The sequence below is a fragment of the Thamnophis elegans genome, chromosome Z (assembly GCF_009769535.1).
Source record: "Thamnophis elegans isolate rThaEle1 chromosome Z, rThaEle1.pri, whole genome shotgun sequence".
NCBI lineage: Eukaryota > Metazoa > Chordata > Lepidosauria > Squamata > Colubridae > Thamnophis > Thamnophis elegans.
In genome coordinates this window covers 2,080,990-2,097,773 of record NC_045558.1, presented here as the reverse complement: position 1 = coordinate 2,097,773, position 16,784 = coordinate 2,080,990, and the positions used below count along the sequence as shown (strand labels likewise).

Here is a 16,784-nt window from a genome sequence, read left to right as displayed (position 1 = left end):
AAGGCAGAGTAAAAATTGATACGAATAAACACGGATTTTAAGTTCCTGGTTACTGCCCATCACCCACGGCCTGAAGAGGAAGCGGCTGTGGGTTTCCCACCTGCCTCCCGGCCTCTGTTCTGAATCATTTGCAGCCAGGAGGGGAGGAAGTTTGCGGTCAGCCCACGAAGGAAGGTTTCTCGGAAAAAAAAGGATGACGACCATGCTTCCCTTCTGCCCCCTGGACAGGAGGAGTTTTTCTGCTGCTTCCAGTGGAGGCTTGTGGGAGGAGATCAAAGTCATCAGAAGTCTCCCTCCCAATGGGATTGGAAGGCACCTCGGAGGTCATCTAGTCCAGCCCCCTGCTCAAGCAGGAGACCCTAGACCATTTTCAGGCTGGTCCTGAGCGAAGGGAGAAAGGAAAGGGCCTCTTCCAAACTTTGGGGCTCTCTTGGGGGTGGAGTGCGGGGCTACTCCCCAATTTCTGTCCGTCCTTCAACAGAAAGAGATCTGTTTCTCCTTAAAGGACATTTTCTGAAGAATAAATGAGATCTTTCCTTTCCCATGACCAGCAAAAAAAACCCATCTAGTCCTCGGTTTTATGGCCACAACGGAGCCTCAAAATCTCCACTGCTCAATGAGAAATTAGTTAAGTACATTTTCTGACCCTCCTTGCCACTATCGTTAAGTGAATCCCTGAAGTTCAGCGAGTCACCCGGTTGTTAAGTGAATCGGGCTTCCTGCTCGTCAAGATGGTCACAAAACGGGATCACGTAACCCAGGGATGCGGTGGCCGTCATAAATATAAGTCGGCCAAGCCTTTGAATTTGGATTGCGTGGGGATGCTGCAACGGTCATAAGAGTGAAAAAACAGTCATAACTCAGTGCCATTGTAACTTTGAATGGTCATTAAAACAAATTATTAGAGATAGTCCTCAATTTACAACGATTCATTTATTGGGCCAAATCTGGTGTCCCATCAGTTAAATCTGGATTTTAAATGGACATAATCCTTCACTTAAAAACAGAAGTTATAAGGGAACTGAAAAAAGGGACTTTTGAGATCATCAAAAGCAGGAGACCCTTGCGGAATAGCAGGGTTGGAAGAGACCTTGGAGGTCATCTAGTCCAATCCCCCGTTCAAGTAGAAGACAAGGAATCAGTTGGAAGGGACCCTCAGAGGTCATTAATCTTAACTGCTCAAACAAGACTGCAAAAAAAAAAAAGCGGAGGTCATCTAGAAGACCCGACCAAAATCACAGTTGGAAGGGACCTTGGAGGTCATCTAGTCCAGCCCCCCTGCTCAAGCAGGAGACCCAGAATTGCAGAATAACTGGGTTGGAATGTCAACTTGAGAGGTCATCTAGTCCAGTCCCCTGCTCAAGCAGGAGACCCTTACGGAATAACGTTGGAAGGGACTATGGAGGTCATCTAGTCCAACCCCCCTGCTCAACCAGGACGCCCTTACGTGATCCTAGAATAACAGGAGATTGGATGGGACTTTGGAGGTCACCTAGTCCAACCCCCTAGAGTCCCATTTCACACAAACATCCAATCTCTTTGTAAAAACCTCCAGCGTTTAGAGCGACCTGGTTTTCCTGGTCCCCAATTTGAGGATACTTGCTCTCCAGCTGAGCATCTCTGGGGCACTTCTCTCCATCAAGCCCCCTCCTCCCCCCCAACTCGAAAGGCTCTCCTAACCCACATACACCAGCTGTGGTTCGAGGGTGGAGTAGCTACTCTTGGGAGCCCGGCTCCTGAGAAAGAAAGAGGAAGTGACGTTTCCCACCGCAAGTCAAACCTCACAAGAGTGTGGCAAAACACTTCCGCAGGAAGAGGTGTAGGGACCGTGTTCAAGAGGAAGGCTCGGAATAGGCGGGGGTCTTGAAATAAACTGGATAACCCCCTCCCCCCCCCAAAAAAAATATTTGTAGCTCAGGGTTGAACTGGGGGAGTTGGGGCTCCCGAGGGCTCTCTGAGTTGGGTAATTTTCTTGCAGACATCTCGTGACCCAACTAGGGAACAGCATCAGTGCTATAAGGCAGTGGTCTCCAACCTTAGCAACGTTAAGACTTGTGGACTTCAACTCCCAGAGTTCCTCTGGGAGTTGAAGTCCACAGGTCTTAAAGTTTCCAAGATTGGAGACCACTGCTATAAGGGATTGAATTTTGTAGAGGAAGAAAAGGATTCCTTCTTGCTCTCTGAATTTAATACTTGAGAACTTCCTGTGTTTCTTAGTTCTGCATGATGTTTCATTGCCCTACGGGTTGTGTCTTTGTGTGTGTGCCTTTGGGAGTGTGTAGGAAAGGGTGCAGTTTCCACAGCCACAATTAAGCTGCGTAAGATTGTCCCATACAACAGACGAAGCTGACGGATTAAAATGTAGTGGAAACACACACACACAGGGAATTTGTCCTGCTTTTGGGTACAGCCAAGGAGAGGCTGCTTTTTGTGTTCGACGGAGCAGCACCCAAGATCGCACAAATGCAGATTGTGTGGAAGCAGTTGTCAGGGAAGGACGGGGGTAGAAGTGGAGTAGAAGACCTGCCAACAATGGAAAAATTGTTTGGAGTTGATGTGTTCTGGTAGGATGCCCACTCCTCCTTATACTTCTGTGCTGTAAATGTGGTTGTGAGTTCCTTGTCAAAATGTTGTGCTTCCTGTACTATTGGCTAAGCTGCTCGATCTTGAAGCCACAATGAAGAGAGGACGAAGGAGACATTCCAGGTGGGACCTTTCAATGCCTTGGACGTGACATCCATCGTTCAAAGAGGACGATGATCCACCTTCCAAATTTACCATGAATGAAAACAGACCGTTTATGTCTCGAACAAGTCAGAAGCGACTGTCTGAACCACACATCAGTCAGGTTCCTGGTTCTCTTCATAGCTTCGCTGTCTCCGGAGGACATCAGGTTTCTGTGGTGGCCTTCTATGACGTTCTCTAACTTCTCCAGGGTTTAGGGTTTAGGTTCTCTGTGGAGGACTTCGGGCCCATCTTCTTAAGAGGGATCCATGCATCCTGTAAGATCCATTCTCTGGAGGACATTAGATCCTATAAGATCTCCGGGGGACATTAGATGCTTTCTTTCTTGATCTATCAAGTTCTCCAAGTTCTCCAGGATGTATGTTCTCCATGGAGGACTTAGAGACCTTTTCCCCAGAGGGAATCCATCCATCCTAAAAGATCCAGTTCTTTGAACGATTTCAGATGCCTTCTCTGGTGGTCTCCTAGGAGGTTCTGCAGGGTTTAGGGTTTAAGTTCTCCGTGGAGGATTTCGGGAACCTTCTTCTCCAGAGGAATCCATCCATCCTATAGATCCATTCTCTGGAGGATATTAAATGTCATTCTCTGGTGGTCTCCTAATGAAGTTCTCCATGTTCTGCAGGGTTTAGGGTTTAGGTTCTCTATTGAGAACTTTGAAGCCCTCTTCTCCAGGAGAATCCACCCATCCTATAAGATCCACCCATAGAGAAGCAACAGTCAAGGCAGTGGACCTATAACAAAGCAGTTAGCTCTGAAAACCACAAGCTCCACCTTCTCCCTCAGATGGAAATCACCCTACTTGACTCACCCTTCTTTCCACTGAGGTACGAGGACGATTGTCTCTCCTGGCAAACGGACTAACGTCTCCGGGAACATGGCAGAGCAAGAGAGCCTAGAGTTTGGGAAAGCCGATTTTGTCCTCTTGGACCAGGTGACCATGGAGGACTTCCTGGAGAACCTGAAGCACAGGTAAGGTTTGGAAGCGGGAAAGGAAGCGAACGGTGGGTCTTGTTTCTGAGAAGAAGTCAGTGGGTGACTTCAAAATCATCTTGAGAGAACAGCCAAGTAGAGATTTCTGGAAACGTTCACAGCTTTGATGGAGATCTTTGTCATTGGTGGCTCCCCAAAGGAGGTCCATCATCTTGTTCTTCAGAACCTGCAGCCCGGCTGAGTTTTTTGGCAAAGAGTTGCAGCTCACATTAGTGGGAAAGTCCAGCCTTCCGTCAAACTGAAACTTTTGGGGTTCAATAGTGAAACCAGTTTGGTCTGGTGGTTAACTCTAGAAACTAGGCGGTGGTGAGTTCTAGTCCCACCTTAGGCATGAAAACCATCGGGGTGACTCTTGGGGCCAATCACCAGGTGACGGTAAGTTCTAGTCCCGCCTTAAGCAAGAAATCATACTGGATGACTTTGGGCCAATCAAAAAGGGACTGGGAGTTATAGTCTCGCCTTTGGCATGAAAACCAGTTGGGTGACTTGGGTCCAGTCACTGGGAGATTGTGAGTTCTAGTCCCGCCTTAGGTAAGAAATCATACTGGGTGACTTTGGGCCAATCAACAAAAGACTGGGAGTTCTAGTCTCGGCTTTGGCATGAAAGCCAGTTGGGTGCCTTTGGGCCAATCACTCGGAGATTGTGAGTTCTAGTCTCTCTCAGCCCAATCCACCTTACAAGGTTGTCGTTGTGTGGAAGAGAGGAGGAGGAAGGGCCATAACTGTATGATATCTATGCCTACCTGCATTCGTTCTCAAAATTCAAGATTTTCAGAATCGTCGGTAACCACTTGCTAAAGTTGCTAACGCTGGTTATTAAGTGAATCACAGGGTCATTAAGTAAATCCAGTTTCCCCCCTTGGTTGTCAGGAGTTTGTCTGGGAAGGTCATGAATGATGGACTTCAACTCCCAGAATCCCCCAGTCAGCTATGCTTTAAGAGGGGAGGACTTCAACTCCCAGAATCCCCCACTCAGCTATGCTTTAAGAGGGGAGGACTTCAACTCCCAGAATCCCCCATCCAGCTATGCTTTAAGAGGGGAGGACTTCCACTCCCAGAATCTCCCAATCAGCTATGCTTTAAGAGGGGAGGACTCCAACTCCCAGAATCCCCCAGTCAGCTATGCTTTAAGAGGGGAGGACTCCAACTCCCAGAATCCCCCAGTCAACTATGCTTTAAGAGGGGAGGACTTCCACTCCCAGAATCCCCCAGGCAGCTATGCTTTAAGAGGGGAGGACTTCCATTCCCAGAATCCCCCAGGCAGCTATGCTTTAAGAGGGGAGGACTTCCACTCCCAGAATCCCCCAGCCAGCTATGCTTTAAGAGGGGAAGACTTCCACTCCCAGAATCCCCCAGTCAGCTATGCTTTAAGAGGGGAAGACTTCCACTCCCAGAATCCCCCAGTCAACTATGCTTTAAGAGGGGAAGACTTCCACTCCCAGAATCCCCCAGTCAACTATGCTTTAAGAGGGGAAGACTTCCACTCCCAGAATCCCCCAGTCAGCTATGCTTTAAGAGGGGAAGACTTCCACTCCCAGAATCCCCCAGTCAACTATGCTTTAAGAGGGGAGGACTTCCACTCCCAGAATCCCCCAGTCAGCTATGCTTTAAGAGGGGAGGACTTCCACTCCCAGAATCCCCCAGTCAGCTATGCTTTAAGAGGGGAGGACTTCCACTCCCAGAATCCCCCAGTCAACTATGCTTTAAGAGGGGAAGACTTCCACTCCCAGAATCCCCCAGTCAGCTATGCTTTAAGAGGGGAAGACTTCCACTCCCAGAATCCCCCAGTCAACTATGCTTTAAGAGGGGAGGACTTCCACTCCCAGAATCCCCCAGTCAACTATGCTTTAAGAGGGGAGGACTTCCACTCCCAGAATCCCCCAGGCAGCTATGCTTTAAGAGGGGAGGACTTCCACTCCCAGAATCCCCCAGCCAGCTATGCTTTAAGAGGGGAAGACTTCCACTCCCAGAATCCCCCAGTCAGCTATGCTTTAAGAGGGGAGGACTCCAACTCCCAGAATCCCCCAGTCAACTATGCTTTAAGAGGGGAGGACTTCCACTCCCAGAATCCCCCAGGCAGCTATGCTTTAAGAGGGGAGGACTTCCACTCCCAGAATCCCCCAGGCAGCTATGCTTTAAGAGGGGAGGACTTCCACTCCCAGAATCCCCCAGCCAGCTATGCTTTAAGAGGGGAAGACTTCCACTCCCAGAATCCCCCAGTCAGCTATGCTTTAAGAGGGGAGGACTTCCACTCCCAGAATCCCCCAGTCAACTATGCTTTAAGAGGGGAAGACTTCCACTCCCAGAATCCCCCCAATCAGCTATGCTTTAAGAGGGGAAGACTTCCACTCCCAGAATCCCCCCAATCAGCTATGCTTTAAGAGGGGAGGACTCAAACTCCCAGAATCCCCCAGTCAGCTATGCTTTAAGAGGGGAGGACTCCAACTCCCAGAATCCCCCAGTCAGCTATGCTTTAAGAGGGGAGGACTTCCATTCCCAGAATCCCCCAGTCAGCTATGCTTTAAGAGGGGAGGACTTCCACTCCCAGAATCCCCCAGGCAGCTATGCTTTAAGAGGGGAGGACTTCCACTCCCAGAATCCCCCAGCCAGCTATGCTTTAAGAGGGGAAGACTTCCACTCCCAGAATCCCCCAGTCAGCTATGCTTTAAGAGGGGAGGACTCCAACTCCCAGAATCCCCCAGTCAACTATGCTTTAAGAGGGGAGGACTTCCACTCCCAGAATCCCCCAGTCAGCTATGCTTTAAGAGGGGAGGACTTCCATTCCCAGAATCCCCCAGGCAGCTATGCTTTAAGAGGGGAGGACTTCCATTCCCAGAATCCCCCAGTCAGCTATGCTTTAAGAGGGGAGGACTTCCACTCCCAGAATCCCCCAGCCAGCTATGCTTTAAGAGGGGAAGACTTCCACTCCCAGAATCCCCCCAATCAGCTATGCTTTAAGAGGGGAAGACTTCCACTCCCAGAATCCCCCCAATCAGCTATGCTTTAAGAGGGGAGGACTCAAACTCCCAGAATCCCCCAGTCAGCTATGCTTTAAGAGGGGAGGACTCCAACTCCCAGAATCCCCCAGTCAGCTATGCTTTAAGAGGGGAGGACTCCAACTCCCAGAATCCCCCAGTCAGCTATGCTTTAAGAGGGGAGGACTCCAACTCCCAGAATCCCCCAGTCAGCTATGCTTTAAGAGGGGAGGACTCCAACTCCCAGAATCCCCCAGTCAGCTATGCTTTAAGAGTGGAGGACTCCCACTCCCAGAATCCCCCAGTCAGCTATGCTTTAAGAGGGGAGGACTCCCACTCCCAGAATCCCCCAGTCAGCTATGCTTTAAGAGGGGAGGACTTCCACTCCCAGAATCCCCCACTCAGCTATGCTTTAAGAGGGGAGGACTTCCACTCCCAGAATCCCCCAGCTATGCTCTAAGAGGGGAGGACTTCCACTCCCAGAATCCCCCAGTCAGCTATGCTTTAAGAGGGGAGGACTTCCACTCCCAGAATCCCCCCAATCAGCTATGCTTTAAGAGGGGAGGACTTCCACTCCCAGAATCCCCCCAATCAGCTATGCTTTAAGAGGGGAGGACTTCAACTCCCAGAATCCCCCAGTCAGCTATGCTTTAAGAGGGGAGGACTCCAACTCCCAGAATCCCCCAACCAGCTATGCTTTAAGATCCCTGGACTTCATGCAGGCAGGGGAATCCTGGGAATTGAAGTCCTCCCCTCTTAAAATCGCTCTCTTTGAGAAACAGAGCTCTATGGCAACAAAACCAACATTGGGCAAGGCCCCTTTTCCAACTAAACTGGGTTTCTTCCGAGCCAGAAAGCCTTGTGAAGTCACCTCCTTAGACGGAACGAGTGACGGCTCATATCGGATCACGTTGGAGGAAGCAGAAGGCCAAGACGGAATCAAAATGACTCAAGTCGGAGCTAATTTTGAAATCAGGAAACGCGCCACTCGCACTCGGAGCCTGGCTGCCTTTACTTCTCGTTTCCATATTTATTTTTTTCATTTTTATTTCTTTGTTCCCCTTGCATTTAAAAAAAAGAAAAAAGCATCTCCCCAGTACCGGTATGGCAAGTCCTCGACTTACAGTGCTTCGCTTAATGACTGTTCCAAGTTACGACGGCACTGAAAAACTAGCATTTTTCGCACTTACGACCGTCACGGGATCAAAATGCAGACACTCCAGAGGTGGGTTGCTCCTGGTTTGGGCCAGATCGGACGAACCGGTAGTAGCGATGGGGGAGGGCTCCGCCCACCCGCCCGGACGCTTCTGCGCATGTGAGCAAACCAGTAGTAAAACAATTGTAAACCCACCACTGAGACACTCTGCAACTGACTCGTATTTATGACTGTTGCAGCGTCCCAGTGTTACGTGATCCCTTTTTGCGACCTTCTGAAAATCCTGATTCACTTAACAACCAATTTACTAGCTTATCAACTGCCAGGATTCACTTAACAAAGATGGCAAGGAATGTCGTACAATGAGGCAAACCTCATTTAACTAAGGTCTCATTTAACGACTGAAATTTGGGGCTCATTCGTGGTCATAAGTCAAAGACTGCCTGTGATCCTCACTGAACGTCCAGAATTAAGGCCCAAATTTCTATCACTAAGCAAAAAAGAAGTCCGAAATAAATTTTGCCCTGTTTTATGACCTTTCTGCCCGCTGTTATTAAGCAAGTGGTTGAGCGGGTGGATAGATACGTATTACCTCTGTATAGATAGTCCTCAACTTACAACAGTAAATTTCGGAGTCCGGCATTTGCATTGCCGAGTCAGACAAGTTACTAAGTGAGTTTTGACTCAATTTACGACCTTTCCTACCACCGTTCTTAAGTGAATCCCTGCAGTGGTTATGTTCATCCCATGGTTGTTATGTGAACCTGGCTTCTCCGCTGACATTGCTTGTCGGAAGGGGATCACGTGACCCCCGGGGACGTCAGTTGCCGAGCTGAATTTTTAAATGCGTACAGTCACAGGTGGAAAAGTCCACCTTTTCTCCAAGCCCCCGAAGGCAAAAGAAGAAGCAATGGATGGAAACTCATCCAGGAGAGAAGCAACCTAGAAGGAAGGAGAGATTTCCTCACAATGAGGACAATTAACCCGTGGAACTCCCTGCCACCAGAAGTTGTGGTTTATCCCTTACCGTGGATAGAGTGAACGGCCAATTGGTCCAGCACGAAACAACACGATCACCAAAAGATTGCCTCCCGGTTATAGGCACGTGGAGTTGTCCTCGCCATGATCCCACCACAAATGTGGTCAACCTGTAAGCCTCTGAGATGCCTCCTTAACTGTGTTCTCCACCTTTGGCCAAACCAGGTTTGAGAAGGGACGCATCTACACCTACATCGGGGAAGTTGTGGTCTCCGTCAACCCATACAAACCTCTGTCGCTCTATGGGAAGGAGGCGATCGAGCACTACCGGGGCCGGGAACTGTACGAGAGGCCGCCTCACCTCTACGCTGTGGCCGACGCAGCATACAAGGCCATGAAGAGACGGGCCATGGACACCTGTGTGGTCATCTCAGGTAAGGGTCCCACATCTCTCTTTCTCCACCCAGAAAAGGGTTACCCAGTCGTCACCAACAATCTTGATCCGTCAAGTTGGAGGTGGTTTGGCGTAGATTACGGAGGTATGTTCAACTCAGAATAGGAACCTCTGAGGTCTCTTCTAGTCCAACCCGTGTGCTCAAGCAAGAGACCCTTACAGAATAACAAGAATTAGAAGGGACTTCAGAGGTCATCTAGCCCAGCCCCCTGCTTGAGCCAGAGACCCTTTCAGAATAACAAGAGTTATTATTCTGTTACTCTGTGATTCTCTTAAGGGTCTCCTGTTTGAGCAGGAGACCCTTGGATTAGATGATCTCCAAGGTCCCCTCCAGTTCTATTCTAATTGAATGTTTGATGCTCTGCAAGCCCTTTAGGTTAAGACTCAGTGGGGCATTGACCCATCTAGAGGGCATCCAAACGGACCAGGTAGAAGGAGCAGGAAGGAGATGGGCCGATTTAATCTCCAGGATCAACTCAAAGAAGGTTTAGCTACTTCATTGAATCGATCCAGCATTATGACTCTTATATAAGCCGCATTCTCTTATTGCTGAGAATAGAATAGAGCTGGAAGGGGACCTTGGAGGTCATGTAGTCCAACCCCCACTGCTCGAGCAGGAGATCCTATTACCATTCCAAACAAGTGACTGTCCAGTCTCTCATTCATCAATCAATCAATCAATTAAATTAATAATCATTAACTTAATGGTTAAGCTCATCTCCGAATCTTTGTGTGCTCTCCGAGTGGGGGGGGAGGGGTTTCTTGCAGACGTCTAATGACCCAAATAGGGAATGTCATCAGGGCTAGAAGGGGAGGTGGAGGAGGAGGAGAAGAAAGACTGTTTTCTGAGCTTGTTGGTAATTAGATAAAGAGATGTCTGCAAGAAAACTACCCAGCTCAGAGAGCACCAAGGACCCCAAAGTCCTCCTCCTCCATCTCTTCTTCCTCCTCCTCCCTTCTAGCCCTGATGATGTTCCCTAGTTGGGTCATGAAACATCTGCAACAAAATAGCCCAGCTCAGAAAGCACAAAGACCTCCACAGTCGTCGTCGTCGTCCTCCTCCTCCTCCTCCTCCTCCTCCTCTGTTACGTCAAGACCCACAGAGGGGGAGCCAAAATAGACACACCTACACCAGTACACACACACCAACACACCTCACCCTCCATCCCACTGAGATCCAGCCATTGTCAAACCAAGATCCACTAATTATGCTGGTCTCTTTTAGGAGAAAGCGGAGCTGGAAAAACCGAAGCTAGCAAGTACATCATGCAATATATCGCCGCCATCACCAATCCGAGCCAGAGGGCTGAAGTGGAAAGGTAAGTTGAGTGCAGGCAGTCCTCAACTTACGCCCCTTCGTTTAGCGACCGTCCAAAGTTACAGTGGCCCTGAAAGCAGGGACCTTTATGACTGCTGCAGTGCCTCTGTGGTCAGGCGGGGCACGACTAAGCCGCGCCCGATTAAACCGCATCGCTGACGTCATCAACAGGGCGAGAACAGCGAGCGCGGAGAAAGAAGGGCGCTTTAAATAGTGCTTTGAAAGCAAGCCAATTCAACTTAAGGTAAGGGTTAGGTTTAGGATTAGGTTAAGGGTTGGGGTTAGGGTTAGGGTTAGGTTTAGGGTTAGGTTAAGGGTTAGGATTAGGGTTAGGGTTAGGGTTAGGTTTAGGGTTACGTTAAGGGTTAGGGTTAGGTTTAGGGTTAGGTTAAGGGTTAGGGTTAGGTTAAGGGTTAGGGTTAGGGTTAGGTTTAGGGTTAGGTTAAGGGTTAGGGTTAGGTTAAGGGTTGGGGTTAGGGTTAGGTTTAGGGTTAGGTTAAGGGTTAGGGTTAGGTTAAAGGTTAGGGTTAGGATTATGTTTAGGGTTAGGATTATGTTTAGGGTTAGGTTAAGGGTTAGGTTAAGGGTTAGGTTAAGGGTTAGGTTAAGGGTTAGGTTTAGGGTTACGTTAAGGGTTAGGGTTAGGGTTAGGGTTAGGTTAAAGGTTAGGGTTAGGGTTAGCTTTAGGGTTAGGTTTAGGGTTAGGTTAAGGGTTAGGTTTAGGGTTAGGTTTAGGGTTAGGTTAAGGGTTAGGTTTAGGGTTAGGTTAAGGGTTAGGTTAAGGGTTAGGGTTAGGTTAAAGGTTAGGGTTAGGATTATGTTTAGGGTTAGGATTATGTTTAGGGTTAGGTTAAGGGTTAGGTTTAGGGTTAGGTTTAGGGTTAGGTTAAGGGTTAGGTTTAGGGTTAGGTTAAGGGTTAGGGTTAGGGTTAGGTTAAAGGTTAGGGTTAGGGTTAGCTTTAGGGTTAGGTTTAGGGTTAGGTTAAGGGTTAGGTTAAGGGTTAGGGTTAGGTTAAAGGTTAGGGTTAGGATTATGTTTAGGGTTAGGATTATGTTTAGGGTTAGGTTAAAGGTTAGGTTTAGGGTTAGGTTTAGGGTTAGGTTTAGGGTTAGGTTTAGGGTTAGGTTAAGGGTTAGGTTAAGGGTTAGGTTTAGGGTTAGGTTAAGGGTTAGGGTTAGGTTAAAGGTTAGGGTTAGGGTTAGGTTTAGGGTTAGGTTTAGGGTTAGGTTAAGGGTTAGGTTTAGGGTTAGGTTAAGGGTTAGGTTTAGGGTTAGGTTAAGGGTTAGGTTAAGGGTTAGGTTTAGGGTTAGGTTAAGGGTTAGGGTTAGGGTTAGGTTAAAGGTTAGGGTTAGGGTTAGGTTTAGGGTTAGGTTTAGGGTTAGGTTAAGGGTTAGGTTTAGGGTTAGGGTTAGGGTTAGGTTAAAGGTTAGGGTTAGGGTTAGGGTTAGGTTTAGGGTTAGGGTTAGGGTTAGGTTAAGGGTTAGGTTAAGGGTTAGGTTTAGGGTTAGGTTAAGGGTTAGGTTAAGGGTTAGGTTTAGGGTTAGGTTAAGGGTTAGGGTTAGGGTTAGGTTAAAGGTTAGGGTTAGGGTTAGGGTTAGGGTTAGGTTTAGGGTTAGGTTAAGGGTTAGGTTTAGGGTTAGGTTAAGGGTTAGGTTTAGGGTTAGGTTTAGGATTAGGTTTAGGGGGGTTAGGTTTTGGTTTAGGTGTTAATTTTAGGTTTAGCGTTTACAACGTGCTTCTGTCTCCGCGCTGTTGTCGCCCTGTTGATGACGCCAGCTACGCGGTTTCGTCGAGCGCAGTTTAGTTGAACGCGGTTTTGTGGTGGAACCCTTCCTTGCTGTCGTTGTTAAGTGAATCCCTGCAGTCCTTTAACGAGTAACACCATTGTTCAGCAAACCCAGCTTTCTCTGGTGAACTTTGGTTGTCGGAAGGTGGCAAAAGGGGATTGCGTGACCCCCGGGGACGCCCCGACCATCATAAATTTGCTTCAGTGGCCAGGTGCCTGGATTTCGATCACCTGACCACGGTTCCACCGTGTGTCCCCAGGGACCATGCAATCCCCTTTTGCCACCTTCTGACATCAAGCTGGATTTGCTGAACAATGGTGTTACTCATTAAAGGACTGCAGGGATTCGCTTAACAACGACAGCAAGGAAGGTCATGAAAGTCACTTAACAAAGGTCTCGCTTTGCAAGGGGTTCCATTGTAGTCATAAGTTGAGGACTAGCTCTGTAGAGGTAATATCCATCCATCTATCCATCTTTTCACAACCTTGGCAATCTTTGGTGGACTTCAACTCCTAGAATTATCTAGCCAGCATGCTTTTGAGATGGGTGGACTTCAACTCCCAGAATTCATCAGCCAGGAAGCTTCCTTGACTTCAACTCCCAGAATCCCACAAGCTTTAAGATGGGTGGACTTTAACTCCCACGATCCCCCAGCCCGTCTTAAAGCTGCAAGGTCACAAACCACCGTTCTGGAACCAGGAATAAACAAAATAAAATAACTGAACCACCACCATTTTTTAGAACTTCTTCCTAACAACCCTGCGAGGTAGGATGGTCAAAGAGGAAGCAGAATAGGCCAGTGGAGGGCTTCTTTGGGGAGGGGCAGGAGAAGCCCTAAAATCCCCCATGGAAGCCAGATGTAACTGCTGCTTCCCCACCCACCCACCCCCACACACACCAAGTCATTTTTTGTGTGTGTTTCTTGGACTTTCTACAGGGTGAAAAATGTTCTGCTCAAATCCAACGGCGTTCTGGAGGCCTTCGGCAACGCCAAAACCAACCGCAACGACAATTCCAGCCGGTTTGGCAAATACATGGACATCAATTTCGATTTCAAGGGAGATCCTACTGGAGGACACATCAGCAACTACCTGTTGGAAAAGGTACAGTGTGTGTGTGTGTGTGTGTGTGTGTGTGTGTGTGTATCGAACCAGGAGCTTTCGAGTCAGAATCAATCCACGGGGTCACCCAAAAATCCACATTGATGGAGGAGAAATGGGGCATCTCGGAAATAAGCGACTCCCGATGCTTTAAGAGGGGAGGACTTCAACTCCCAGAATTCCACAGGTGGCATCGTTTAAGAGGGGTGGACCGCGATTCCCATATTAGACCCTCAGAAGATGGGATCCGCCTACCTTGGTGTCTGTAGCTACCATATTGTTAGTGTTGGCTTTGGGGGTTCCACCACAAAACCGCGCCCGACTAAACCGTGTCGCTGACGTCATCAACAGGGCGACAACAGCGCGGAGACAGAAGCACGCTGTAAACCCTAAACCTAAAATTAACCCCTAAACCTAAACCTAACCCCCCTAAACCTAATCCTAAACCTAACCCTAAACCTAACCCTTAACCTAACCCTTAACCTAACCCTAAACCTAATCCTAACCCTTAACCTAACCCTAAACCTAACCCTCAACCTAACCCTAAACCTTAACCTAACCCTAAACCTAACCCTAAACCTAACCCTAAACCTAACCCTAAACCTAACCCTAACCCTAACCCTTAACCTAACCCTAACCCTAACCCTAAACCTAACCCTTAACCTAACCCTTAACCTAACCCTTAACCTAACCCTAAAGCTAACCCTTACCTTAAGTTGAATCGGCTTGCTTTCAAAGCGCTAATTAAAGCGCCCTTCTTTCTCCGCGCTGGCTGTTGTCGCCCTGTTGATGACGTCAGCGATGCGGTTTAATCGGGCGCGGCTTAGTCGAGCGCAGTTTTGACGGGTCACGGGCTTTGGGTAACCGAGGCATGTCTCCACCCAAGTCCTCCAGGGGATCTCACCTTCTCCTTCTCTTGCAGTCGCGGGTCCTCCAACAGCAACCAGGTGAGAGGAACTTCCATGCCTTCTACCAGGTGAGTTGGGCTTCCACTGTGGTAGAGGAGCCATCAATGTCCTCCTTTCTTTGGTCCTTGGAGGTCATCTGGCCAATCCCTTGAGCCATAATGTTCTAGATGAGATTCAGATCTTACCAGAGTGACCACTGTGGTCTACGTTGAGATGTCCAAGGGTTTCCTCAGTTGGAACATGGACTTACACAGGGGTGCGTTCCGGGCGGTGCGTCCCGCACTAGGAACAGCGGCCACCGTACCGGAACGGTGCTTTGGAGGGCCTCCCTCTTTCCTTACCTCTATTTGAGCTAACCAGGCCATTTGTGCAAAGTGCGGACAGCGTACGGCACCTGCACGACCTCTGCCAAGGAGCTGGAGTGTCGCAAGGAGGTGGGCGCGCATGCGTGTGCAGCGCGCACGTCCATGGTGGACGCCCGGCCCCGTCACAGCATACTGGTTGCGACCACTGGACTTACCTCTTTGATGGAGTAATTGTCCTTTCGTGAAACTCTCACCTCTTGGGAAGGTTGCGGTGGCCGGGCAAGATCCCGTTGTGTGTCCTCTAGAAGGGGGTTATTCTGGGATCCCAAAATGTTTTCTAGCTCTAAGGGGGTGAAGTTGAAAAAAAAAAAAACCAAGAAAGACATATTGAGATCATTCTAAGTAATTTCCTTGATAGATAGTCCTCAACTTGCGATGACAATTGAGACCAAAATTCCCATTACAGACAGTTGTTAAGCGAGTTTCATCACATTTTACGACCTTTCTTGGCCCGCTGGTTAACTGAATTGCTGCAGTTGTTGAGCTTGTAACACGATTGTTAAATGAATCTGGCTTCCCCTTCGACTTTGCGGATCAGAATGTTGCAAAAGGGGGTCACATAACACTGGGACATTGCAACCGTCATAAGTATAAGTCAGTAGCCAATTGTCTTGAGAATTGATTCTGTGGCGGGGATGCTGCAAAGGTTGTAAGTGTGAAAAAGTTTGAATGGACATTAAACGAATGCTACCTGTATTGAAGTTCACCTATAGACAGAATCTTGCCAACTTGCAGCATAAAACATAGAACCTGGGAACCCTTGAGGAGGAGCTGTCTTCATCCTCATTCTCATACACAAAGCCTTTAAAATGGCTATTTTTTTGCTCTTCTGAGATTCAATCCCTCCCTTCCATCCGGAAATCCGGTCTGTGTTCCATCAGGGAGGCCAAAGGACCACCTTTCCCATCTTCCTTAATTACCTAATGGTTTGATCTATTAATAGATATATAAAAATAATATATAATCTCCCCGGGGAAAATTCTCTTCATGTTGAGCTTTTTGATTGACTTAACAGCCATGTGATTCATTGAATGACTGCAGGGATTTGCTAAACAATGGCGGCAAAGGAGAAGAAAAGGTCACGACCTCAGGTGCAACGCCTTTAACAATCGCCTTGCTTAACGGCGGTCCCAATGGTGATCGTAAGTCGAGGTCAACCTGCATTACGGCTTCTTCCAAAGGGCGTAGAATAGTTTAATGTCATATTTTTCAACGTTGGTCCCATGAGCACCATAGCGGTAGCGACAGGGAGAGGAACCCACCACTGGTGCGCATGGGTGTGCGCAGAAGATGATCTTCCGGTTTCTCGTGCTCCCGCTGCTCTTCCAGTGTTCCAGTCGGCTTCCCGATTGCTCTTCCGGTTTCTGGTGCTTCCAGTGCTTTTGCGTGTGTGAAGACCAGCTGAATCCAGAAGAGCAATGGGGGAAATCTCATGTGGCTGGAGAGAGGGCTCTGCGTGCCACTTCCAACACAGCTGGTTCCCCATCACAGCTCTATGTTAAATGCCAAGTCATCTGCAAATGCGTTGTAAGTCAAGTCATTTTTATTTCCAGTTGCTTCTTGGTGCCTCTGACGCTAAGCTGGAATCTCTCCACCTGGTTGGAGACCCAACGGCCTATAGGTTTACCAAGGAAGGCGGTAGTAATAACAAGGTAAGTACCACTCTGTTGAATATATGGCAAGTCCTTCTGGTGATAAGAAGAAATAGAGAAACGTTGATTGTCCGTAAACAAGTGAGGAAAGTAATCTCAGAAAATTAAGGCTATTGTAAAATGTTACGAAGACGCAGATTAATGTACAGGTAGACTTCTGACCTCAATGGAGCCCCAAACATGTGTTACTAATCAAGACAGTTGTTAAGTGAATTCTGCCCCATTTTATGACCTTGTTGTTAAGTGAATCACTGCCATTGTTAAGTTAGCAGCACGGTTGTTAAGTGCATATGGCTTCCCCATGGCTTTGATTGTCAGAAGGTTGCAAAAAGGAATCACTAGACCCCAGGACACT

General features: G+C 48.3%; 1 protein-coding gene across 1 annotated transcript in view; it reads left to right on the top strand.

The window, feature by feature from the left end:
• Positions 1-3,560: 3,560 nt before the first annotated feature.
• LOC116523044 (unconventional myosin-Ig-like) overlaps positions 3,561-16,784 on the top strand; it is a 70,390-nt gene continuing 57,166 nt past the window's right edge. The window contains exons 1-6 of the mRNA XM_032238204.1: positions 3,561-3,714; positions 9,070-9,278; positions 10,524-10,617; positions 13,342-13,507; positions 14,427-14,480; positions 16,331-16,429. Of these exons, the coding sequence (XP_032094095.1) occupies positions 3,620-3,714; positions 9,070-9,278; positions 10,524-10,617; positions 13,342-13,507; positions 14,427-14,480; positions 16,331-16,429 (717 nt within the window). The 5' untranslated portion in view covers positions 3,561-3,619. The remainder of the gene's footprint in view (positions 3,715-9,069; positions 9,279-10,523; positions 10,618-13,341; positions 13,508-14,426; positions 14,481-16,330; positions 16,430-16,784) is intronic.